The 21,761-nt window shown below is 39.1% G+C and overlaps 1 protein-coding gene across 1 annotated transcript in view; it reads right to left on the minus strand.

Annotated features, from left to right (window-relative positions):
* CRY1 (cryptochrome circadian regulator 1) overlaps positions 1-21,761 on the minus strand; it is a 74,686-nt gene that overhangs the window by 8,953 nt on the left and 43,972 nt on the right. The window contains exons 4-13 of the mRNA XM_065397496.1: positions 20,961-21,145; positions 18,026-18,114; positions 17,464-17,604; positions 17,063-17,374; positions 7,415-7,566; positions 7,105-7,307; positions 6,174-6,269; positions 5,014-5,109; positions 3,899-3,970; positions 3,711-3,815 (exon numbers count right to left, since the gene is read on the minus strand). Of these exons, the coding sequence (XP_065253568.1) occupies positions 3,715-3,815; positions 3,899-3,970; positions 5,014-5,109; positions 6,174-6,269; positions 7,105-7,307; positions 7,415-7,566; positions 17,063-17,374; positions 17,464-17,604; positions 18,026-18,114; positions 20,961-21,145 (1,447 nt within the window). The 3' untranslated portion in view covers positions 3,711-3,714. The remainder of the gene's footprint in view (positions 1-3,710; positions 3,816-3,898; positions 3,971-5,013; positions 5,110-6,173; positions 6,270-7,104; positions 7,308-7,414; positions 7,567-17,062; positions 17,375-17,463; positions 17,605-18,025; positions 18,115-20,960; positions 21,146-21,761) is intronic.

A 21,761-nucleotide genomic window follows, 5' to 3' on the forward strand; every position in this document is an offset into this window, starting at 1 on the left:
TGGAAATGAACAGTCTAGATGGCTTTTCTGATTGGTTTTGTTCTCTGCAGATAAAATGACCATGCTCATAATTCGTCGAGAGAATTAAGTCTCCTCTCCTCACTAAAGGCATAAGGCTTTGGAAAGGCACAGGTAAATGAATTGACTGGCTTATATGAAATGTTAGAACAATTTTATGAGTAAATTTTGGATGTAGTTGGATATAGAGACTCTGTCCTTATAGGATATTGTGTATGGCCATTAGGACTCCAAGTTCACCTACCTTTCTGGCCAAGGTGATAGCAATGAGGAAGGCAACATTTATCTACAGGTGAGACGTGAAACACATAGCTATTAGTTCAAAGAGTGGCTTAGTAAGACATGAAAGTACTAAATTAAGGTCCCAGTGAGGGGTTGGTTTCCTTACCGGCAGAAAGGTTCTGATCAGAACCTTCTGGAAACTGGCTGTTGGTGGGTGAGTAAAGATTGAATAAACCCCCGATGGTGGGTGACGCACTGACTGTGCCAGGTGAACCTGTGGCAAACTATGGGAAAGATCCATCATCTTGAGAGTAAAAGAAGAATCTAAACTAGCAAGAAAAAATGATTACTTATCTGTATGGTAACAGTTGTTTTTCGAGACATGTTGTGAACACATACATTCCACTGTAGATGTTTGTGTGCTCAGTGCAGCAGCACCACTACGCAGTGCATGCTTCCCTGATCTCCTCATGCCTTCAGGTGAGATTATACAAGCGGAGTATCTGCCGCCTTCTGCTCCGTTCCTCCACATCGCTGTATGTAATGTCCGAAGTACTTTGGAAGGTTGGAGGGTCATGAAATGTATGTGTGCACAACACATCTCGAAGAACAAGAGTTACTATACAGGTAAATAACTTTTTTCTCCTTCGAGTGCGCATATACATTCCACTGTAGGTGATTCATCAGCAGTTCCCTTACAGTGGAGGGACTTTGGATCATCTGAAGAGAGATTGGCAAGTCTGTGTTACTAAACTGGTATCATTACAGGAGACTTGAGTGATGGCATAATGAGTGGAAAAGGTATGCAGACACAACCATGTTGCTGTCTTGCATACAACAGCTATTGGAACATTGCTGAGAAAAGCTGATGAAGTGGACTGAGCCCCGGTGGAGTGAGCTATTACTCTTGGTGGAGGAGTGATTTTAGCAAGATTGTAGCTGAGCTTAATGCAGTCAGAAATCCAGTGAGATTCGCCAAGACAATGCGGATTGACCCTTAATGTTCTCAGCAAAGGCTACAAAAAGCCTGAGGGAAGTCCTGAAGGATCTAGTGTGGTCCAAGTAGGATGCTGGGCTCTACGAACATCCCACATACAACTTGTTTCCTTAGTTTTAGACAAATGAGGTTTTGGGAAAACACACACTGGAAGATTGATCATTTGCTTTAAATAAAAAGCTGACATTACCCTAAGCATAAACTTATGGCATATCCTAAGGGAATATGGACCCTTGTCCATATGGAAGGCCATGAAAAGAGGGTCAGCCAGAAGTTCTGAAACTCTCCTGACAGAAGTGATTACCACCAAAAAGGTCGTCTTCATAGATGAAGATAATGAAGTTGTAAGCCATAGGCTCAAAAAGGGGGTCCCATGTGTTTGGAGAGGACTAGTTTAAATCCCATACAGGTACAGGAGCAGACAGAGAAGAGAAATGTTAATCAGGCCTTTCAAAAAATAAATCAAGAAATGAGAGGATGAACTGAATGCTGATTCATGTGGGCAGGATGACATTTGTAGGAGGCTTCGAAACCAGAATTGTCTGAGCCATTTGGGGGTGACAAGGGTGACTCCATGCCATGTGCTGCTGAATCTTCCATAGAACCTGAGGTGGTAGTGGGATGGGATAGAAGACACATCTAAAGTGATCTGTCCAAGGCAGTAGGAGAGCACTGCCTCTGGAGTGCTTTTCTTGAGCTTCTCTGAAGCAGTATATGTTGCATTTCCTGTTTGCCTCCCAAGTGGGGGTTTCCTCCACTGAAAGAAAATGCTGTTCACCACCCACCTCATCATGGATGGCAAAATGCCTACTGAGGCTGTCTGCCAATGAATTCTGGGTTCCTTGAAGGTACACTGCCAAGTAGGGTGGTGTGGTTCTTGATACACTAGTTCCATAAGATGACCACTTCTATATACGGTTCCTCTGGTCTGGTATATGATTCCCCTGACAATGGGAAGGTCCAAATCCAGCTCGATCAGTGGTGCCATCAGTTCCATTGAAGAAAAGTCGTGGCTAGTAGGCAGGATGGGGAACAGATTTCTCCCATAGCCTGCATCTCCTCAGGGGGCAGGGGAGAGAATCAAAATCTATTTGGTGAGGGTTGGTTCAGACAACACAGGAGATTGTGGATATGGGAGAACAAAGATGTCTTCCAGAGTGGTATATATTTCCAAATGGCATGCGGTTCTATCTGGCTGTACAGATGGAGCTGATGTAGGAAGGCTCTGAGTTGTCAGATGCATATGGCGTTGTGGTGGTATGGACGGTGGATGAGGTTCCTGATGAGTGCTCTTTATCGGTACCAGTGATTCATGGTCTCTTGACCTGGACAGGATCACCAGCAGAGGTAGTGCCAGTGCAGAGTCCCATAGTGGCATAGATTTGCTCCTATGCACCTTTTTATCATAGATCTGGGATTTAGGATGTCCTAAGTGGTTGGGAGCTGGGCACAAAGACCTGCCTGACTTGGACAGGGAGAGATCTGTCCTCTTTGGAGTGGACTTAGAGGGAAGATCTGCTTCTGTGCTTATGAAAGCATGCTCTGCTCCTGCAAGGAACCCCTGATGAAGGGTCCATAGGCATATTCTCGATCACTCCTCCATCAGGCTTCACATCAGGACGCAGACTCCTTGATGACTCTGGCTGATGTACAGGGGGTTTCCTCGACCTAGGTCTGACTGGGGCTTCGTAGTCTTTTCCATGAGGTGCTTTTTAAGCCAGAATTCTTGCACTTGTAGCATCTAGCTAGGGAAGGAGTGGCAGATACTGCATCTGGAAGAGACAGGCACTTCCCCAAAGCAGTACAGGCAGCGCTGGTGGTTGTCTCTGACCAGAAAGGTGCAAGCACAGGAGATAAAGCTTTTAAAGCCAGATAATCTAGACATAATCTAATTCACATTCTGGGATGCACATGAGTCCCCAGGGAGGGGATTTTAACTATCCATTGCTATACTAATAGAACTATTAAAAACATTAACTATACTAAAGATAAAACTGGTAAACTTTTAAATATTTACAGGTTTTAAGGATCAGGCTGAAGAGAAACAAACAGCACTGCACTGGCGACTCAGATTTAGGCCATGGCGCGGTAAAAAGAACTGAAGAGGCCATCAGTTCTCCCCATCCCTTATATACTTGGTGCAGAGCATGAAGAGAGTAGAGGCACAGGCCCTGACCTATGGATACTGCTTTCAAAAATTCTCTAGTCTAAGGCGCATGCACACCCACAATGGAATACACACAGGGACCAGCACTCAAAGAACTTGCTTTTCGTCCTTCTACTCCCACCACAATTGTGTGCATGAGAAAGCAGAGCACAGCTGCTGTTCCTTTTCAGCCACATTCAGTCAGTAGTTATGTATATTTGCTCCCCTTTATACCATGCAATGGCACACATGTTGTACATTAATGGGTGCAAACGCTATATAGTAATTTAGCTCACTAACAAGATGTTTTAGAGTTTCCTTTCTTACCAATCTAATTAGTGCTCTGTCGCTGGACTTTCGGCCCAATGCTCTGAGTTTCCTTTTCTGGATTTGGGCGTTTCCCAGCGCTGATACCAGTGCTTCCTGTTCTTCCTGAAAAATGAAATCAACATCTAACTTGAGAAACTATTTTGCTTTTTATGTATCCAAATGACATCTTTTAAAACATAAGTCACCTTGTTGCAGTAAATGTGATTGCTGATGGTCTCCCTGGGCATAATGTACAATACTGCTGCCTTGAGAATAACCTGTTAAAATACAGTACACATTTACTTAAATCATTCCTGTGTTTTCCTTTTATTTATCACAGTTATAGGCTTGTATCCATTAAACTTTTGTATGAACAAGGGGAGCCAAACCTTGAACTCCCAAACACAGAGACGTCTGGCCAGAAATCATTCTTGTTCGCAGAAGAATTCTTGTACTAAAAAGTTACACAAACACACACACCTTTTCTAACTGCTACAAACTTTAGTTTTGACACTGCCCAATCATCCTTTTTACTATTCTCAAGATAACAGGAGTCAACAGCACAACTAAACTGGGATGAACCAGAATTTTCTATTTCATGTAAATTGCCCAACAGCCCTCGATACATCAAGAGAACAGGTACTGCAGAAGCAAGAGCAAGTTTTCCTATTCTGCCCAAACATTTGCTTCAGCCATGTTCTGGAGGCCTGTAAGGAGTGAGAGTGAAGTCCTGTCTCCACATCTGTTCTGTCAACCCTCAACCCCTGCTGAGATTGCAATGCGAGGCCAACTCAGGTAATGATTTTGTGATGTGGATACCTATTTGACAGCAACTGTATTTCTAACTCTTTAAAAAAATATTTCTTCTGCCTGTTCACCCATACAAACAGTGGGCTCTACACAAATTGCTGTCAAATGCACAAAGTAAACAAATGGAAATTTTACTTCCTTCAAGCTCTCAGCTGTAGTGATCTTGGGTGTTATTTGTAACAGGAGACAAAAAGAGACCTCTGATTTCTATGCTGGTATCCTACCAAAGACTACTGTAAAATATCCTTACCCCAATCCTGAAAACAAACAGAGCTACTATTGTTCACAACTTGATTCTGGAGACAGCGCTTTGTATTTGAGGCCACAAATTAATATCATGCTAAATGATATAATCATTACACATTTATGTTGCAACAAAGAAAAGTGAGCCAAGCTCAATTTTAGAATTCTGCTGTCACCAGGGAAAAAATATCAGAGATATTTATAGGATTTTAACAATTTCAAGAATCGTGAGAACGTCTCTGAACACATTTTATTTGCTAAATAATACCATGCTGCTGAATTCCACTTGATCCTGCATGTGAGTCTTCTAGGGAACATATCTGAACGCCCACTGTATGACCATCATTGCTTCCCATTTGAGCTCCTGAAAAAAGGACATTTTAAAAAAAATATTTTCAGCATAGAATACAGCACAGATTGAACATTTAATAAATAATTAAGTGTAATGTTTGAAAGTCCATAATGTTTGAAATATGTACTTACTGTCTTGTACAAAATGGGAATGATTGAATATTGCATTCTAAAGCAATAAAGGATTCTGTACGGTCAAATTTTTGAAGATTTTTTTAATGTAACCTCGAAAGTTATGGGGAAAATTTTATATGTCCAAGGTATTGCTCAAACAAATTCAGATCTCTGTGCATCAACCAGGTAGGTGAGACTCAAATTCCTGATATGAAAAGTACAAATGCAGTTTATGTACACAAGAATTTGATAATGCAAGATCGTCCCCTCATTTTGTATGCTGGACTGAAGCCCCTTTAAAAGTTTTGCCTTTGATGTTTAAGTTTCAAAGCATGTTTTTTATTATTCCCTATATTCTGTATATAAAATACTAGCATCTGTACATCACCTAAAAAATGTCTGTAAGCTAAAAATATTTTTCATTAAAACCCAATTGAAAGTTATATATTATGTATTGTAGGTATGTGGGGATATTTTACCATCATTATTTGTATTGTGGTGGTGCCTAGAGTATCTAGTCCCCAAAGTACTAGGCATGCTACAAATATAGCAAAAATGGGCCTTGCCTCAAAGAATTTACAGTCTGATTTAATCTATTATGTTACCACTGTCACAAGGTATTAATGATTCCTAGGAGGGAAATATATGTACAAATATTTTGGAGAATTGCTTGAAATGTATTAATACTTTTACAAGGGTTAGAACATTCCTCTCTAAAGGTTTACTTACTTATGTTGAATATACCAATTCTTCAGATGAACGGCTTATCAGCATTTATATAACCATGCAAAAATTAACTATGGTGGAAGAGTGGATCTGAAAACATTCTTAAGAGCAGTTTTCACAAAACTGTTTTCGTGAGGGTAGCTGTTTCTACATAATAGCATGCTAGGGGGCTCACTTAAGGAATTTGTACAACTTCTCAGTTCCAATACTTTTGTCAGAACAGGAGATTTTACTTACCACTTGCACTACTACAACCAGAGATGTTTTCTCCTGGTGAATATCCCATTAGGCCACCATTTCCATTTGGGTTAGAAGGCACTGTTGCAAGAAGACCTAATCAAGGAAACAAAATTAATTGCTAACAATATTGAGACAAGCAAATATATTTTGATTTAGTATATATCTTCCCTTGTCTCCCAAGAGTACTTTCTTTAATAGTTTAACTTCATTAGTGGAGAGAATTATTTTTTTTTCTCTACTGTAAATTGGAATATCTGTCCAAGAAATTTTAGATTATAATTATTTTACTTATCAAAAAGTCAGTATTATTTTTGCAAGAAACTTTAATTGCGTATGTTAAATATGGTGCATTTTAGTGCAAGAGACATCACAAGTTACTTCATATCTATGCATACCCTGTATCCCTGGATTACAGCCATTATTTGGACAGGCAGGTGTCAACAAATGCACATGTTGCACAACAGTGGGAGAAGTGGACTTTTATACATAGATGGAAGAACGTAAACAAAGGGTTAAAATTAATTTCTCAAGATAAACCACCATGTTTGTGAATAGCAGATTGTACAGTTAAGGTTGCAAGACCTTTTCCACTGTAACTTTTTCATGCAGTAGTTCTATCTGGTAGTAAAATTAATCTATACAAGACTAATTTGATGCCCTGGAGATGACATGACCTTAAAAGAAACTTCAGGACTAACTCCCTAGGCAGGTGCAGACGAGATACATTGCAAAGGGCTGGGAAGAGGTGAGTGAGCGGGAAAAAATAAGTGTTACCAGTACACTGCTCTTATAATCCACTTTAGTCAGTTAACGAGGCTACCCCTGACACTGGGCTCATATCTGGCCACCATGGCTACAGAATGGGTTGTCACAACTAGAAGGGGAGACAAAACCTCAAATAAATACATGAAGGAGACTACAGTCATACCCAATCCTCTGTATCGTGAAAGCTGCTGGTAGATTTGTTTCATCCTCTCAATATTCAGGCGGCTTGCTTCTGCATGATTTACCATTGGTTTAGGATAATGAACTCCTATTACACATTTTGCAGCCTTCTGGATGCTCTCTGGGGCATTCCAAGGATCGTATATGTATTTTGCAGGGAAACCTCTAAGTATAGGCAAATAACGTCTTTAAAGAAAAAAAAAAAAGTATAGTTTAAAACACACAGCTGTTTGAAACTGAGGCAACTTTAATGATAGCTTTATATTTCTGGGGAGGATTGTATGTGAGATTACCTGATGTAATCCCCATTAGGATCAGTTCTTCTGCCAAAACTCACAGGACAGTAGCAGTGAAAAAACTGCTGAAAAAACGAACTACAGGAAAGCCACATCCAGCTTCCAGCATTTACACTCCAATCCGCATCAAGCAGCAATTCTTCAAACACCTTGAGAAATAATAGTATCAAGTTATTCTAAATGTGTTAAATTTTTCCACAAACACTCCTAAGCATTGCTCAGCTATCAAGATGTCAGTACAGGAAACTATGCTCTTAAATGTTGAAATCCTATCTTTTCTGACATTTGCCCAGACTTGGTAACATCTAAAAAGTGCTCAATACTTACACAAGTACCTCTTTATAAGTCCATTCAAGTGGGATAGTGGAAAAGTGTCTAGATAGTGTCTGGCTTCTACAGCACAGAAGTTGGACATATTTTGCACAAATCCATTTTACAGACTGAGGCAAAACTGAGGCAAAGAACGGTGAAATAACTCGCTCAAAGTCACCTAAGTAGGCTAGTGGCAGAGTTAGGAATAGAACCTAGGTCTCCTGAATCCCTGTGCTGTGCTCTATCCACTAGGCCACACTGTCTCTGGTCAGGGTGGAATTTTCTTTCCCAGTTAGCTCCGTACGTACTCTACTAGAAAGCTACATTAATTTCCTAATGCTTTCTAGTGAGAAAGTTAACTTTTATAGCTTTTTGGAAGATGTTTCAATTAACTTAACAGTTAACTTAATAATTAGAGAGACAAGGTAGGTGAGGTAATATCTTTTATTGGATTACTTCTCTTAGTGAAAGAGAGAAGCTTCTGAGCTTACACAGAGCTCTTCAAGTCTGGGAAAGGTACTCAGTGTCACAGCTAAATGGAACAGACTGTTACACATGAGGATACATATGTTGCAAGAGACCATTCAAGGTGAAGTTAACATTTAATAATTACTTATTCTAAAAAATTCTAGAACTTAATAGCTTTGACATATGAAGGTTACTTACAACTGGAGTTCTTGGAGATCACTGCATAGTCACTCCTTGGGACTCATACCGACCAGTGCAGGATAGTAGAACCTTCTATTAGCAGTGCTCATTAGGCACCCGTGTTCCCCTGCCCACCCTGTCTAGCACTTGAGCACATTCTGATGGTGAGAGTTTAAAGGGGGCATGGCAACATTGCCCCCTCAGTTCCTTCCACTGCTAGAGCAGAAAACCCAAGATATTTTAATTTGGACTCTGCAGGAGTGGGGAAGGTGGTCAGGGAGCATGAGTATGCAGAGCCCATCTCAAAGAACTCCAGTTACAAGTAAGTAACCTTCATTTCTTCTTTGAGTGTCCTCAGCATATCCCCACTCTTGGGATAGTCTTGCAAGCAGTACAGCAAATTGAATAGAGGGATGCGGAGTTCTAACTAAACAAGGATTGGAGTACCACTCTACCAAACTGGGTGTGCAACTGGGATGCCATATTCAATGCATAATGCTTTGTGAAAATGTGAAACAACTTCCACGTAGCAGCTTTGCATGTCTCAATAAGGGCAATATGTTTATAAAAAGCCACAGATGTAATTACTGCTCTAGTAGAATGAGCTCTGGACAGGCTAGGAATGGTGAAAGAAGCTCTTCTGTAACATTCTTAAATGCACTAACCTATCTAGACAGGGGGACTGAGAGAAATGACTTTGCCTTTGGAGTTACCAGCATATGAAATAAATAACTTGGAAGAAGACTTAAAACTCTTTGGTCAATCTAAGTAATATGAGAGTACTCTCTTGGTATCTAAAGAATGTAATCTAAATTTTCCCCTTCAGATGAATGAGGCTTTAGAAAGAATAGATTAATGGGCTGATTTACATGAAACTCAAACAATTTTAGGAAGAAATTTAGGGTCTGGTCTAAGAACCACCACGTCCTTATAAAAAGTGCATGGGGGGAGGGAGGGTTCCCACCAATGCATGTAGCTCACAAATTCTTCTTGTGGAAGTAATTGCTATCATAACACTGTCTTCACAGAGAAGTGAAACAAAGAGCAGCTAACTATAAGCTCAAGTTAGACAAGAGATGAGTCAAAACTAAATTCAAATTCCATGGAGTGACAGGGTCTTGCACTGGGGAATACATGTTCAGTAGCCCTTTCAAAAAGTTTTTGACCAATGTATGCAAATAAATATATTATATATTTTTTCCATTAATATGAGTATGGTATACAGCTAGATGAACCTTAATGAAGGGCAGAGGCAACCCAACTCTTTTTAAGCATAATAGATATTCTACAGTAAGTTGTATTGGAGCTAACACCAGGTCAAACACTTTTCCCAGTTGCCCATAAAACACAAAAACAATCTTCTTCACTTGAACCCATAATTTTTTTTGTAGTTGATAGTTTTCTGGGATTAATTAAAATTCTTTGCATCTGAACTGAGCACAATCTTTCTAACTCTGTCAAAGGCCTATCGCCCAAGCTCTCAAATTTAACGACTGAAGATCTGGGGGGACAACCTTCCCCTCCTGGTGGGGTAGTAGACCCATTGATAACGGGAGAATTCTGTCATTACCTTTGGATAAATGAAGTCATTCGGTGTACCACTGTTGTCTTGGCCACTCTGGTGCAATGAGAATCTTGCCTTACCTTTTTTATCACTGGGGAATGAGGGGAAATGCATACACTGAACCCTCCTTCCCAATCTAGGGGGAATATATAGGTCAATGACAGGCTGTCCAAGCCCGATTTTGAGCAGAAATAGGGACAATTCATATTGAATCTGGTTGCAAATAGGTCTCTGTCCAGAAATCCCCAAAGGCTAAAAATATCCTGAATTACCATATTATTTTTTAAGAGACCATTCGTTTGTCTGCAAAGAATCTCTGTTCAGCTGATCTGCAATCAAATTATGTTTACTTGCTTCTTGCAAGGCAATTGAGTGTACGTTGTGCTGGATACACTAATCCCAAAGTTTTACTGCCTCTTTGCAAAGTTAAGATGATCAAGTTCCTCCTTGTTTGTTCACATATGTTGCTGACACGTTGTCCGTGGCCACTTGAATTACTGCATTTCGCAGCTGTAAGAGAGATGCTCTGAAAGCTAACTGGATTGCCCTCAGTTCCAATACATTTATGTGTAACAGGGATTCTCTGTCATTCAAAAGGCCTTGAATAAACAGACTGCAAAGGTTCCCTTCCACCGTGTCTTTGGAGCATCTATGGTTACTGTTATTAATAAAGAAGGAGAAAGAGGGCTGAACAAAAACTCCTTAGAGGGCATTTTGAGGTTCCAGCCACCACCTTAGCAAAAGACAAATATTCCTTGGAACAGTGAGTAATTTTTGCATGCTGTCTGTAATGGGTCTGAAATTTCTTTGTAGCCAGTGCTGAAGATGTCTCATTCTGAGCCCAGCATACAGAGTCAAATATGTTGTGGATGCCATCAGACCCAACAGAGTTAACAAATAAACTATCTTCTGAGAGAGATGGAATACTCTTCCTTTTATGGAGTCGAGAATCACATCAATGAATGGAATCTTTTGTGATGGTGTGAGAAAAGACTTTTCTTTGTTTATAAGAAGACCTAGTGTTCTAAACAAAAAACATGAGTAATCCAAATGGCTTTCTGTAATTCTTCTTTGGATGGAGCCTTCAGAAGCCAACTGTCTAAATACAGGAAGACGAAAAAAAAATTTCTCCTCATATATGCTGCTAACAGACCCATGCATTTGGTGGACTCTGGGTGTGGTAGAAAGGCCAAACGGTAGAAGCCTATACTAGAAATGGTTTTATGAAAAAGTGTCCCTGAGATAAAGAGTACCAAACCAATCAATTGAAACTTCCTGATGAACCTGTTTAAAGCTCTGAGGTTTAGATTTGGTCTGTCATCTCCACTCTTTTTGGGGATTAGAAAGTTCCCAAAGTAGAATCCCTTGTTCCTGGAACCTAATGGAACTTCTTCTATAGCCCCAGATTGCAACAGACCTTGTGCTTCTATCCTTAAGTTCTCATGGGAAGGGTCCCTGAAGAGGGAGAGGGGTGGGGGAGTTGCATGGTAGAAGAAGTTTGAATTGGATGATATAATCTTATTTTACTGAATCTAAAACTCATCTGTCCAAGGGGATATTTGTCCATGGACTGTAGAAATGAGAGAGACTCTTCCTTAAAAATATGGGTGGTATTTATTGAAATTGGTTTGATGCCCTTGTCCATCACATTAAACCCGCGGTCTGACATTAGGCAAGGAAGATGTAGTCAAGAAGTTTTGTCCTCATCCGTGGCTTGCAGGATTTCTTTCTCCCCTGGATTTGAGAGGCTGTGTGGTGTTGTTGATAATAAGGATGTCTCTTAACGGTATAATAATAAAGAAGAAGAAGATAGAAAGTACATCGGACCCTTGCTAGAACGCACGTCTATATAACGCGAATTCGGATATAACGCGGTAGTGGCCATGGATCCCAAATTTAAGTACAGTACAATTTTTTTGAGTTTTAAGTGACCTTGGTGTTCATTACCTTATCATACATGCAAGATCGTTGGAGGAAAGAAAGACACACATACTATATCACAGTCTGACGAGGAATTTGACTTCGAGGGATTTACAGAGGAGGAAGTTGGAAGAACAGACATGGAGTGGATGCAGGAGCTGTCCCGGCAACTATACGGGCTCAGGGTAACTGTTCTGCCACAAAATATCACGTCCTGGATAAGAGGCGACGATGAAGCAGAAGAATTTTGTCCCGTTGCTGAAAGTCTAACAGATGACCAAATTCTTCAAGCAGTATGACCAAACAACATTCCAGAAGCTGAAGAATTGGCCTTCGCCGTGGAAGAAGAGGAGGAAGATGAAGTGGACATCGTTCCAACGTCAACCGCGACTGTAGCTGGCTTAGAGACTGCTTTGAGATGGTTTGAGACCCAAGACCTTGAGCCTATAAAAATTATGCGGCTACGTAGTCTTTTGCAGTTTGCTAAGCAGAAGCAGCACAGCAGCAAAAAGCAAAAGCAACTCACCGACTTTTTAAAGAAAAAGTAGACTAGTTTATTGTAATGTCTACTTTAAATCTCTAATAAAGCAACACTTTTTTTCTCGTTTACTGTTTCCTTCAAGTAGGAGTTTATTTTCTAAGGTTTTCTATACTTTATGGATGTGAAGGTAATTAGTGCTACAAAAATTTCTATATACATATTTATATATACAGAATATATAATTTTCTCTATGGCATTCCATATGCGAAGATGGAAGTTCATGGCCCTTGAAAGCGGACAATCAAAACAAAGCACACAAAGCATTTAACCAAATTCATTAAAATCGCTTCATTTCAAAACGCAATTTCCACTGACGCCCGTGGTGAGTACTGTATCTTGTAGACTCGTTTTTCGCGACAGTTCCAAGTTTTGATGCTATTGTTAGCCCGCTATAACCTGCGAATACACAACTACATATACCTGTATTGAAATTTCGGTCACAAAAATATAATTTCATTTTAATGCGGTCCCCGCTATAACGCCGTACTTGGCATGGATCTCAAATCCCGCGTTCTAGCAAGGGTCCGGTGTATTGTTTCTGAAATTTGATAAATGCAGATGTCCTTCTACAATAAGGAGGTAATAACCCCATAGATCTGGCAGTGGAGTGTGTGTCCATTTTCTCCAGCACTTCAAGAGTTTTTGAACTGAACAGCCCATTTCTTTCAAAAGGTAAATCCTTAATTTTTGTCTTTGTTTCCACAGGCAAAGATGAAGATCATGTATATCTGTGGAGAGCTACTGCTGATGCCATAGCTCTTGAAGCGGTGTCAGAAACATCAAACAATGCCCTATGGGCATGTTTTGCCACATTCTGGCTCTTCTTAATGAGAGCGGTTGTTAAGCTTCTCTGATCCTCTGAGAGGTACTTGGTTAACATTGAGATCTTCTCCCAGAAGTGAAATTAATATTTGGCCACTGCTGCTTGATAATTGGCCACATGCATGTTTAAAGAAGCTGGCAAAAATAATTTTCTCCCTAGGGAGTCCAACTTTTTCCTCTCTCTGTCATAAGGAGTTGAAGTCATCAAAAGTAGACCTGATCTGGATCACCAAACTGTTACTGCTTCCACTACAGAATTAGGCTGAGGGTGCACATGAAAATAGGAGAACCCTTCATTGGGACCTGACATAATTTATCTGCCTTTTTTTAAGCTGATTGACATGAAGATGTATTGGACCAGAGATTTTTATAGCTGCCAGAGATCTTCCAAAATGGACAATGGGACCTTACTCTTTACAGTAGAGCCCCAAATGTCAAAAATCAGATGCGTGGTTTCCAAAGCTACTGATGGTAATTTTAAACTTGATGCCACCCTATCCATTAGCTCATGAAATTAAAATCACATCCTCAAGAGAGAGTGCTGCAATTACACCCACATTTTCATCAGGAGATGAGCCACTGTCCAAGCTCCATATATTGTTGTTGAAATTTCCGTAGAGGAGATGTTCTCTGATGCTCTTCATCAAATAGTGTCTCCTGTAGCAAGGATGGGGAAAATTCTCTAGGTGTCAGAGCCAGGCCCCTCGGTTCCGGTGAAAGATGTACCAGGACTGAAGATTCATGCTTCATAAAGTGACAGTGGTAAGCTCAGGTTGACCAATATGGCTAAGGATTCCAAGGTCATATAGGGCAATCCTGCTGGTCACTCCAATCCTTCATTATATTCTTTGTTCAGAATATAAGGTGCCAAGAAGGGAAATTCTGATCCGAAAATGATCAGATCCCAGGCATGCTCGGGGGATCTGGCTCTATATCTGTGGATCCAATATTGAAGCAGCAAGTGAAGTGACCATGGTAGGGATCTGGATCATGTAAAGTGGTGACAAGTCCCTTCTTAACGATCCAGTTGAGGGTCTTAGATTGTGGAACTGATACTGGAGATTCTCTGCATTTAGTATCCCATCTCAGTCTCTTATCAGGAGAGCCATGAGAAACAGTCGGAAACCAGTTCCACAGAATAACGCATTAATTTTTTGAGTCATATCGGAGGGTTTAGAATTGGTCAAATCCACCAAGCTGGAACTGGAACTTAGTGCCAGGACCAATCCCTTCGGTGATTCAATTTTCTTGAATTCAGATGTACTCAGAGCTGATTCAGGCCTCCCATCCTTATTTTCCTTTAGATCCTTTAGAGTTCTTGGATCCCAGAAGCTTGACAGACAAAACCACCAGTAATAAAAGGTCTAAAGACTCTTTTGTCTTTCTTTGCCAGCCCAAGATGTGAATGTGCTATAGATGGGTAATGGCTCCCTCCAAAACATTTTAAAACACTGAACCTGCAGGTCAGATACCAGGAAGACCTCTGGGCACAACACGCACTGCTTGAACCTGTGTTTCTTCATACTGGGATCAATCGTATTGAAAAATAAAGTTTTTCCTTAAATCCACGATCTAATCTAAATCTAACCTAATGTATAGGTTACAGTAAAAACTAACTATAGACTACTAACTATAAAACTATTAAACTAACAACACTACACTAAGATACAGGCAATAAGTATTAGTGGATCATGAGATCTGTTGGTTCACATTCTTTTACTGCTGCAGCTGGAAGGAAATGAGGTGCCAACAGTGCCACAACCTCTTTAAATCTCACCCTCAGAACATACTTGAGCACTAGATGCGGGGTGCAGGGGAGTGTGGGCACCTAATGGGCACTTCTACTAGAAGATTCTACTATCCTGCTGCACCAGTCCCAAGAGAGGGACTACGTAGTCGTAGAGGACACTCAAAGAAGAATTTCAAATTTCCAGTGCTTTCTATAGAGAAAGCCCATCTGATCAATCCTAACTTGCATAAAACAAGGTCCCCTGCTTAGACGCATCATTAAGATTGTTGTCTGAAAGAGAGAGAATCTTATTCCTTGAAGGAAAATACTAAAATAGTGAAAAGGTTTTCTAAAGTTGCTTTGAAAGTTCCTTTTCAATACATATATTCTTATTTAGCACACATTTTAAAAGTATTCAGTGAGTAGTTACTTTTCCTTTAAAACTTATATAGAACATCTTGTGATTAGGTAACAAACAATCTAATTCCCTTCCCAGGACAATAGTAAACCACAAATATTAATGTGATCCATGACTAGAATTAACATGTTCTGCTAGAAATCAGAAATAAAATAGTGAAGTTTAATACACAGCAAAAAAGTGCGTGTGGGAGGGTAGGGGTTATTAGGTCTTTTCTTGCTAAACTTGCATTTAATACTTCATTCCAAATTCACTATTAGAACACTTCAGAAAGCCAAAAAGTAGAGTTCAATCAGTATCAGTTAACAAGAGCTATTTAAAGAAGATATTAAAAAAAACCTATAAACTGTTACATGAATACCTGCAACTATGCCTTTTTATTAAAACAATTAAGTTATGTATTTTCTGAAAAATATTTAGTTGAAATGCTTTTTAAGCATTTTTAAATTGAAGTGGCTACCAATCTAACAAGTTTAGAGATATAGGGTGGGTGAGGTAATATCTTTTACTGGACCAACTTCTGCTGGTGAGAGACAAAATGTAAGTACACAACTGGTCCACTAGATGCTCCCCTTCAAGCACACTTGCTAAGATTGTATAACACACTACCTAGAATTAGCAGGAGAGATTCACTCTCACTGGCACAGAGAGGTATCATTTATTTCTTCTTGTACTACACAAATATGTTCCTCTGTACCTTGGGTTATTTACTCCAAGGGTAGGCCAAATAATAACTGTAATATGTACAATCAAATGCACAAAGCTGTATGTTATAGGCATACAGACATAAAATTTACACATGTATAAATTGCATAAGACAAGCTGCCTTAGGATTTTTCATGCAATTACTTGCATAACCAAGAGTGCTGTTTACATGTGAAACAGGAAGAAGGAAGTGAACACAACTCAGTTTCAAACAGTAAAAATTTTGTTTAGAACTGTAATTAGTTAAAAAAATTTGTGACCATATTTAGAGATTTGTTTTATTATCTGAAACACAAACAAAAGCAAGGACTGAACAAAGAATGATGCAAATAATAACAATGAGACTGACACAACTTTGTACTCTGAATGGCCATGTCTCCAGTTTTAGGAAGATTTGGTACTAGTTAGCTGGACTAATTAATTGTGATTACTCACAAATCATGTTGTCCAACATGTATGGGTCTGATACGGCCAGGTGCCGAGTGTCCTCAACACTTACTTTCCCGCCCCCACCTCAGTTCCCATCTTGTTTTCTCTACTAATCTGAAAAGAAAAGGTGGGTGGTTTCTTTTTTGGAAGGAGGGTGGAGAGTATGTTTGGGAAATAATTTCTATTAGCTGATGAATAATCTGTATTTATTCTTATCATAGAAATGTAGGGATGAAAGGGACCTCAAGAGGTCATCTACTCAATTTCCCCATATTCTATTTAGATTTTAAAAGAACCCATGGATTTAATAATTGCTGGCCTCAATTTTCAAACTGGGTTACCTAAAGTTAAGCACCAAACGTCATTTCTAGACATCTACAAAAGGGCATGCTCTGCACCTGAAAGTTAGGCCTCAACACACCTACCATAACTACATGGTTTAAATTTTTTGACCACAGTTTAAGCTTTAAAACCTACTTTGATGCATTTACCAATGGGTATAGTTTGTATTTAATTCTTATTACCTACATCAGAAATTCATTAATGAAAAATTGTACCTTCATTCCTTCTTCCCAACTAATCCACAGGTCACCTCGAGTCAAGAAGCATGCCACAGCATGTCTGGCTAAATGGTGAATCCAACCTTCCTGACGGAGCTGTGTCATAATTGCATCAATCCAAGGAAATCCTGTCCTGCCTTCTGCCCACTTGGCCAAAGCCTCAGGATTCCTATCCCATGGAATCTGAACACAGATGGGATTTCCCTCCATTTTATCAAAGCGTGGATTATTAGTAGCTGCTGTGTAGAAAAACTCACGCCACAGGAGTTGGCCATAAAGGGAGAGGGGAGGGGAGCTGTTCTTCTTTACCTGAAAGGCATCACAAAAAGAAAACACATTTTATGAGAATTTTTTTCACTATATATAAACATGAGTATCTGACCAAGTTGAGTTCATACCTTTTTGTATAGGTCTGTTAACTTGAAATAAAAAAGGCGACATGACAGACAGCCAAACCGCAGATAGGGACTAAGCCCTGTGGGACTTGCAAGAAGGGAATTTGCATTCATTCGTGGTCTTTCAAAGTTTGCTACCCAAGCCTTAGAAAAAGAAAAACAAATTGGCAGAATACAGACTAGATGATTCAGAGGCAGAGAAGAAGATTATAAAGTTGAATATACAATTGAAACATAACTGATGATTAAGAAGTTATATTTATAGTCACTTTTTGTGACTTTATTGAAGGTATCTCCACTGGAAAAAGGGTTCATATACGTGAGATGTTATCAAATTTTCTTCTAGTTGTTCAATTTTTATAAAAGTTGAAAGTCTAAATTTTTATTGACTTTTAAAAATCATTACAAAAAATAAAATAGCTATTTAATCTGTATCAGGATATATGTCTTTGGTTGTAGTTTCCTGGAAATTCTGTTCTTCTTTTCCCCACACTTATTTGTAACAGTAATTAACCATGGTTTTCAAGATGCCAATTTTTGCTTACAGCAATGATCTGCAATGTACCTTTCGTTCCAAGTGCCTTTCCAGTCGTGTGAGAGCTTCTGTTTCTCCACCTGGCCACACTGCTGAAGGCAAACCATCTGTATCAAAACCTGATGAGTGAATTAAAAGAAGAAGGAAAAAAAAATACATTTTTTAATACTGTAGCACAAAGAAACAGTAGTTATCCCTATTCTTGGAGAATAACTGTATCATGGTTTGAGAACATCACTGGATAGCAGAATACAGCTTTTAAAACAATGGTTTGCCAAAGTGACAAGTCCTAGCAAACTACTTTAGAACACCATTTACCTGCAACCAGCTTAAATATGATTTTTATGCTCTATTATAAAAGGCAAGGGTGGACAGATCTTACTTCAATTCCTTTTTACATTTCCCTCGGCATGGACAGTTTAAAAAAACCAAACTATTTTCATTTTTGTTTACAGTTTCATTTTTGAGTTCTCAGCTCTGTAACATTTGGGATGGAAGAACTACCATGGTTTTTATTTTTTAAAGAGACAACCTTTTCCATTAGATTTTGAAGAATGCATAACAAAAAACAGCCAAAATGGAAACAGCTTGTTTTGATAAATTTTAAATTTGAAACCAAAATTTACAGAGACAAGTCTTTATATTCTCCATGTCCACTGAAGGTAATCTGCCGCAAGGGATATTTAGCTTAGATGTTCGACATTAGGAAAAATGTTCCAACTGTAAAGATAGTTAAGCACTGGAATAGGCTTCCCAGGGAAGTTGTGGAATCCTTGTCATTGGAGGTTTTTAAGAACAGGTTTACTTGGTCCTGTCTCAGCACAGGGGGCTGGACTAGATGGCCTCTTGAGGTCCCTTCCAACTCTATAGTTCTATTATTCTATTCTATTGAGAAACTGAGTGTCTGGGAGCAAAGCAGAGAACCAGGGACTAACGCAGTAACCAATGAGAAGGGTATGCTGCATAACAAAGGGACGCAGTAATCAGTGCAGTAGTGTCACTGAAGTAAATGCTTAAGAGTTTTGTTAGATTGGGCCTTAAAACTGCAATTTTTTAAATGGATGAGGTCAACTTGAAAATTTGTTTGACAATTCTATACCTGCTATAGTGACAAATTACACTCAAGAATACTGTAACAAGAAGCTAGTAATCCCCCCATCTCCCCCCCGAGACTGAAAAGACATTTGTTACAGGAGCAGAAAAATCCTTATAAAAATGTTTTTAAATGATTTGTAAGGGTCCGGACATATTTAAAAGGTGTTCCAGGAGAAACTGATGGTGAATGTCAAAAAGTTCAATTTGTCAGTATCTCTTTGATTCATCATGCTATGTTTAGTCTGACATGTTTTCATATGTGCACTTGTGTTTGCCAGATTCAAATAACAATGGTAATGAAACAGATCATTACTGTAAACAATATTATATAAAAAGTGATGTGCAAAGTTGTTACTAAGTGCTTAATTATATGCTAAATTGATCAAATACATGTTTTACTTTTTGTTTTATTAGACCCAAGTTGTGTGATTTGAATTGAACTGGACTAGACAGAGCAGTTGAGGTCTGACAAGATTCTTCCAGACACCTATGGTGACAACCTGGAGGCAAAGTCATATTTGCTTGTGTTTAATGGAAGTGACTGAAGCTTAAATAAACTACAAACAGAGTGAAGATAAAGGAGTCTTATTATTTTACTTCGTTTACTTCATGATAATGTCTTTGTGACTTTGCAGAAACAGGTTTTTAGCACAGTTTTGTATGAACACAGGGTACTATCCTGAAGCACAAAGATAGGGAACAGGTTTCAGAGTAGCAGCCGTGTTAGTCTGTATCCGCAAAAATAACAGGAGTACTTGTGGCACCTTAGAGACTAACAAATTTATTAGAGCATAAGCTTTCGTGGGCTACAACCCACTGCATCCGAAGAAGTGGGTTGTAGCCCACGAAAGCTTATGCTCTAATAAATTTGTTAGTCTCTAAGGTGCCACAAGTACTCCTGTTATTTTTTAAAGATAGGGAAGGTGTTCAATGCAAAAAAGAGGAGCTGTAAGTATATAAGCAGGAGTGTTGTAAGAAAGACACGAGAAGTAATTCTTCCGCTCTACTCCGCGCTGATTAGACCTCAACTGGAGTATTGTGTCCAGTTCTGAGGACCACATTTCAGGAAAGGTGTGGACAAACTGGAGAAAGTCTAGAGAAGAGCAATAAAAATGATTAAAGGTCTAGAAAACCATGACCTACGAGAGAAGATTGAAAAAAACTGGGTTTGTTTAGTCTGGAAAAGAGAAGTCTGACAAGGGATATGATAACAGTTTTCAAGTAAATAAAAGGTTGTTACGAGGAGGGAGAAAAATTTTTCTTCTTGACCTCTGAGGATAGGTTAAGAAGCAATGGGCTTAAATTGCAGCAAGGGAGGTTTAGGTTCGACATTAGGAAAAACTTCCTATCAGGGTGGTTAATCACTGGAATAAATTGCCTAGGGAGGTTGTGGAATCTCCATCATTGGAGGTTTTTAAGAGCAGGTTAGACAAACCTGTCAGGGATGGTCTAGATAATACTTAGTCCTGCCATGAATGCAGGGGACTGGACTAGATGACCTCTCGAGGTCCCTTCCAGTCCTATGATTCTAAGCATATTAGCCAGTACAATGTTTTCAAACAAGTGTGCTCTGAAGTGTGGTCTGATATCATGGGAAGATGGTTATGCTGCAGGAAGCCAAAAAATATAGGGTTTTACCTATCCATCTAGCCTCGTACAAAAATAATAATAAAAAAAAGTCTTGAAGTCACTTGTTTAGGCTTTCCACCTTTGCTTTAGGTTGATCTGATGTCAGCAGTTTTAGTTTAATTATGAGTTTAAGCATAAAAGTCACCTGAACAAGACTGAAATAACCATGTAGGACATTTTATAAGTAATATTGAAAATGTGTCTAACAGTGCAATGAATGAATATAAGTCTTATAACATACCTAGCTCTTCTAGTGACGGAACACCATATTTCTCATCATGGTCATCAGAAACTGGAGTAGTGCACTTTTCCATTACTTCTGCAGTGATGGTTTCCACTGGCATCTCCAGTGGTTCCATTCTACTGATTAAAGTCTGAAATCTTTTATAGGTAAGAGGTGGCTGTCCCCCATTTAATTCTATAATCCTGTGTTCAAAAAACATAAATGCCTGCATTTCATACAAGTGCATATTACAAATTTACATTTATGTATCTCACACACACACAATTTGTTCTTACCTGCAGTTTGAATTCTGTTGTTTATACATACATATACACACACATACACATACTAAACTAGACAGTTTAAATCTTAATTATACCACTCCAATCCCACTAGGGAGACAGAAGAACTTAATTGCATAAACAACGTGATTACTATTCTTGCTTTCTGGGTTGAAAAAAAAACCCTCTCTGCAGTAAACAAATAATGAATAAACAATTTTTAAGGTAAACAAATATATACACATCCTCAAACAGATTACAGACATCAGTAAAAATAAAGTTATTGCAAAGACATACATACAAGCCACCAACTAAAAGCTTTACAACTGCAATTTGGAAGAAAAGATTACTGTGGTATTCCGATGGAATAATATGGTAACTTTACTTAGGCAAAAAATGAAGATCTAATGCTTTGAATGGCAGCCATTGTACATGCATGCACACATCCCACCCCGCTTCTATACTCCACTTTTTCCTCAAAAGAATAATTTGCTTCAGATATACCCAAAACTCCAGAGAACACTGAAGCAGAATTTAA

The sequence above is a fragment of the Emys orbicularis genome, chromosome 1, assembly GCF_028017835.1.
Source record: "Emys orbicularis isolate rEmyOrb1 chromosome 1, rEmyOrb1.hap1, whole genome shotgun sequence".
Taxonomy (NCBI): Eukaryota; Metazoa; Chordata; order Testudines; family Emydidae; genus Emys; species Emys orbicularis.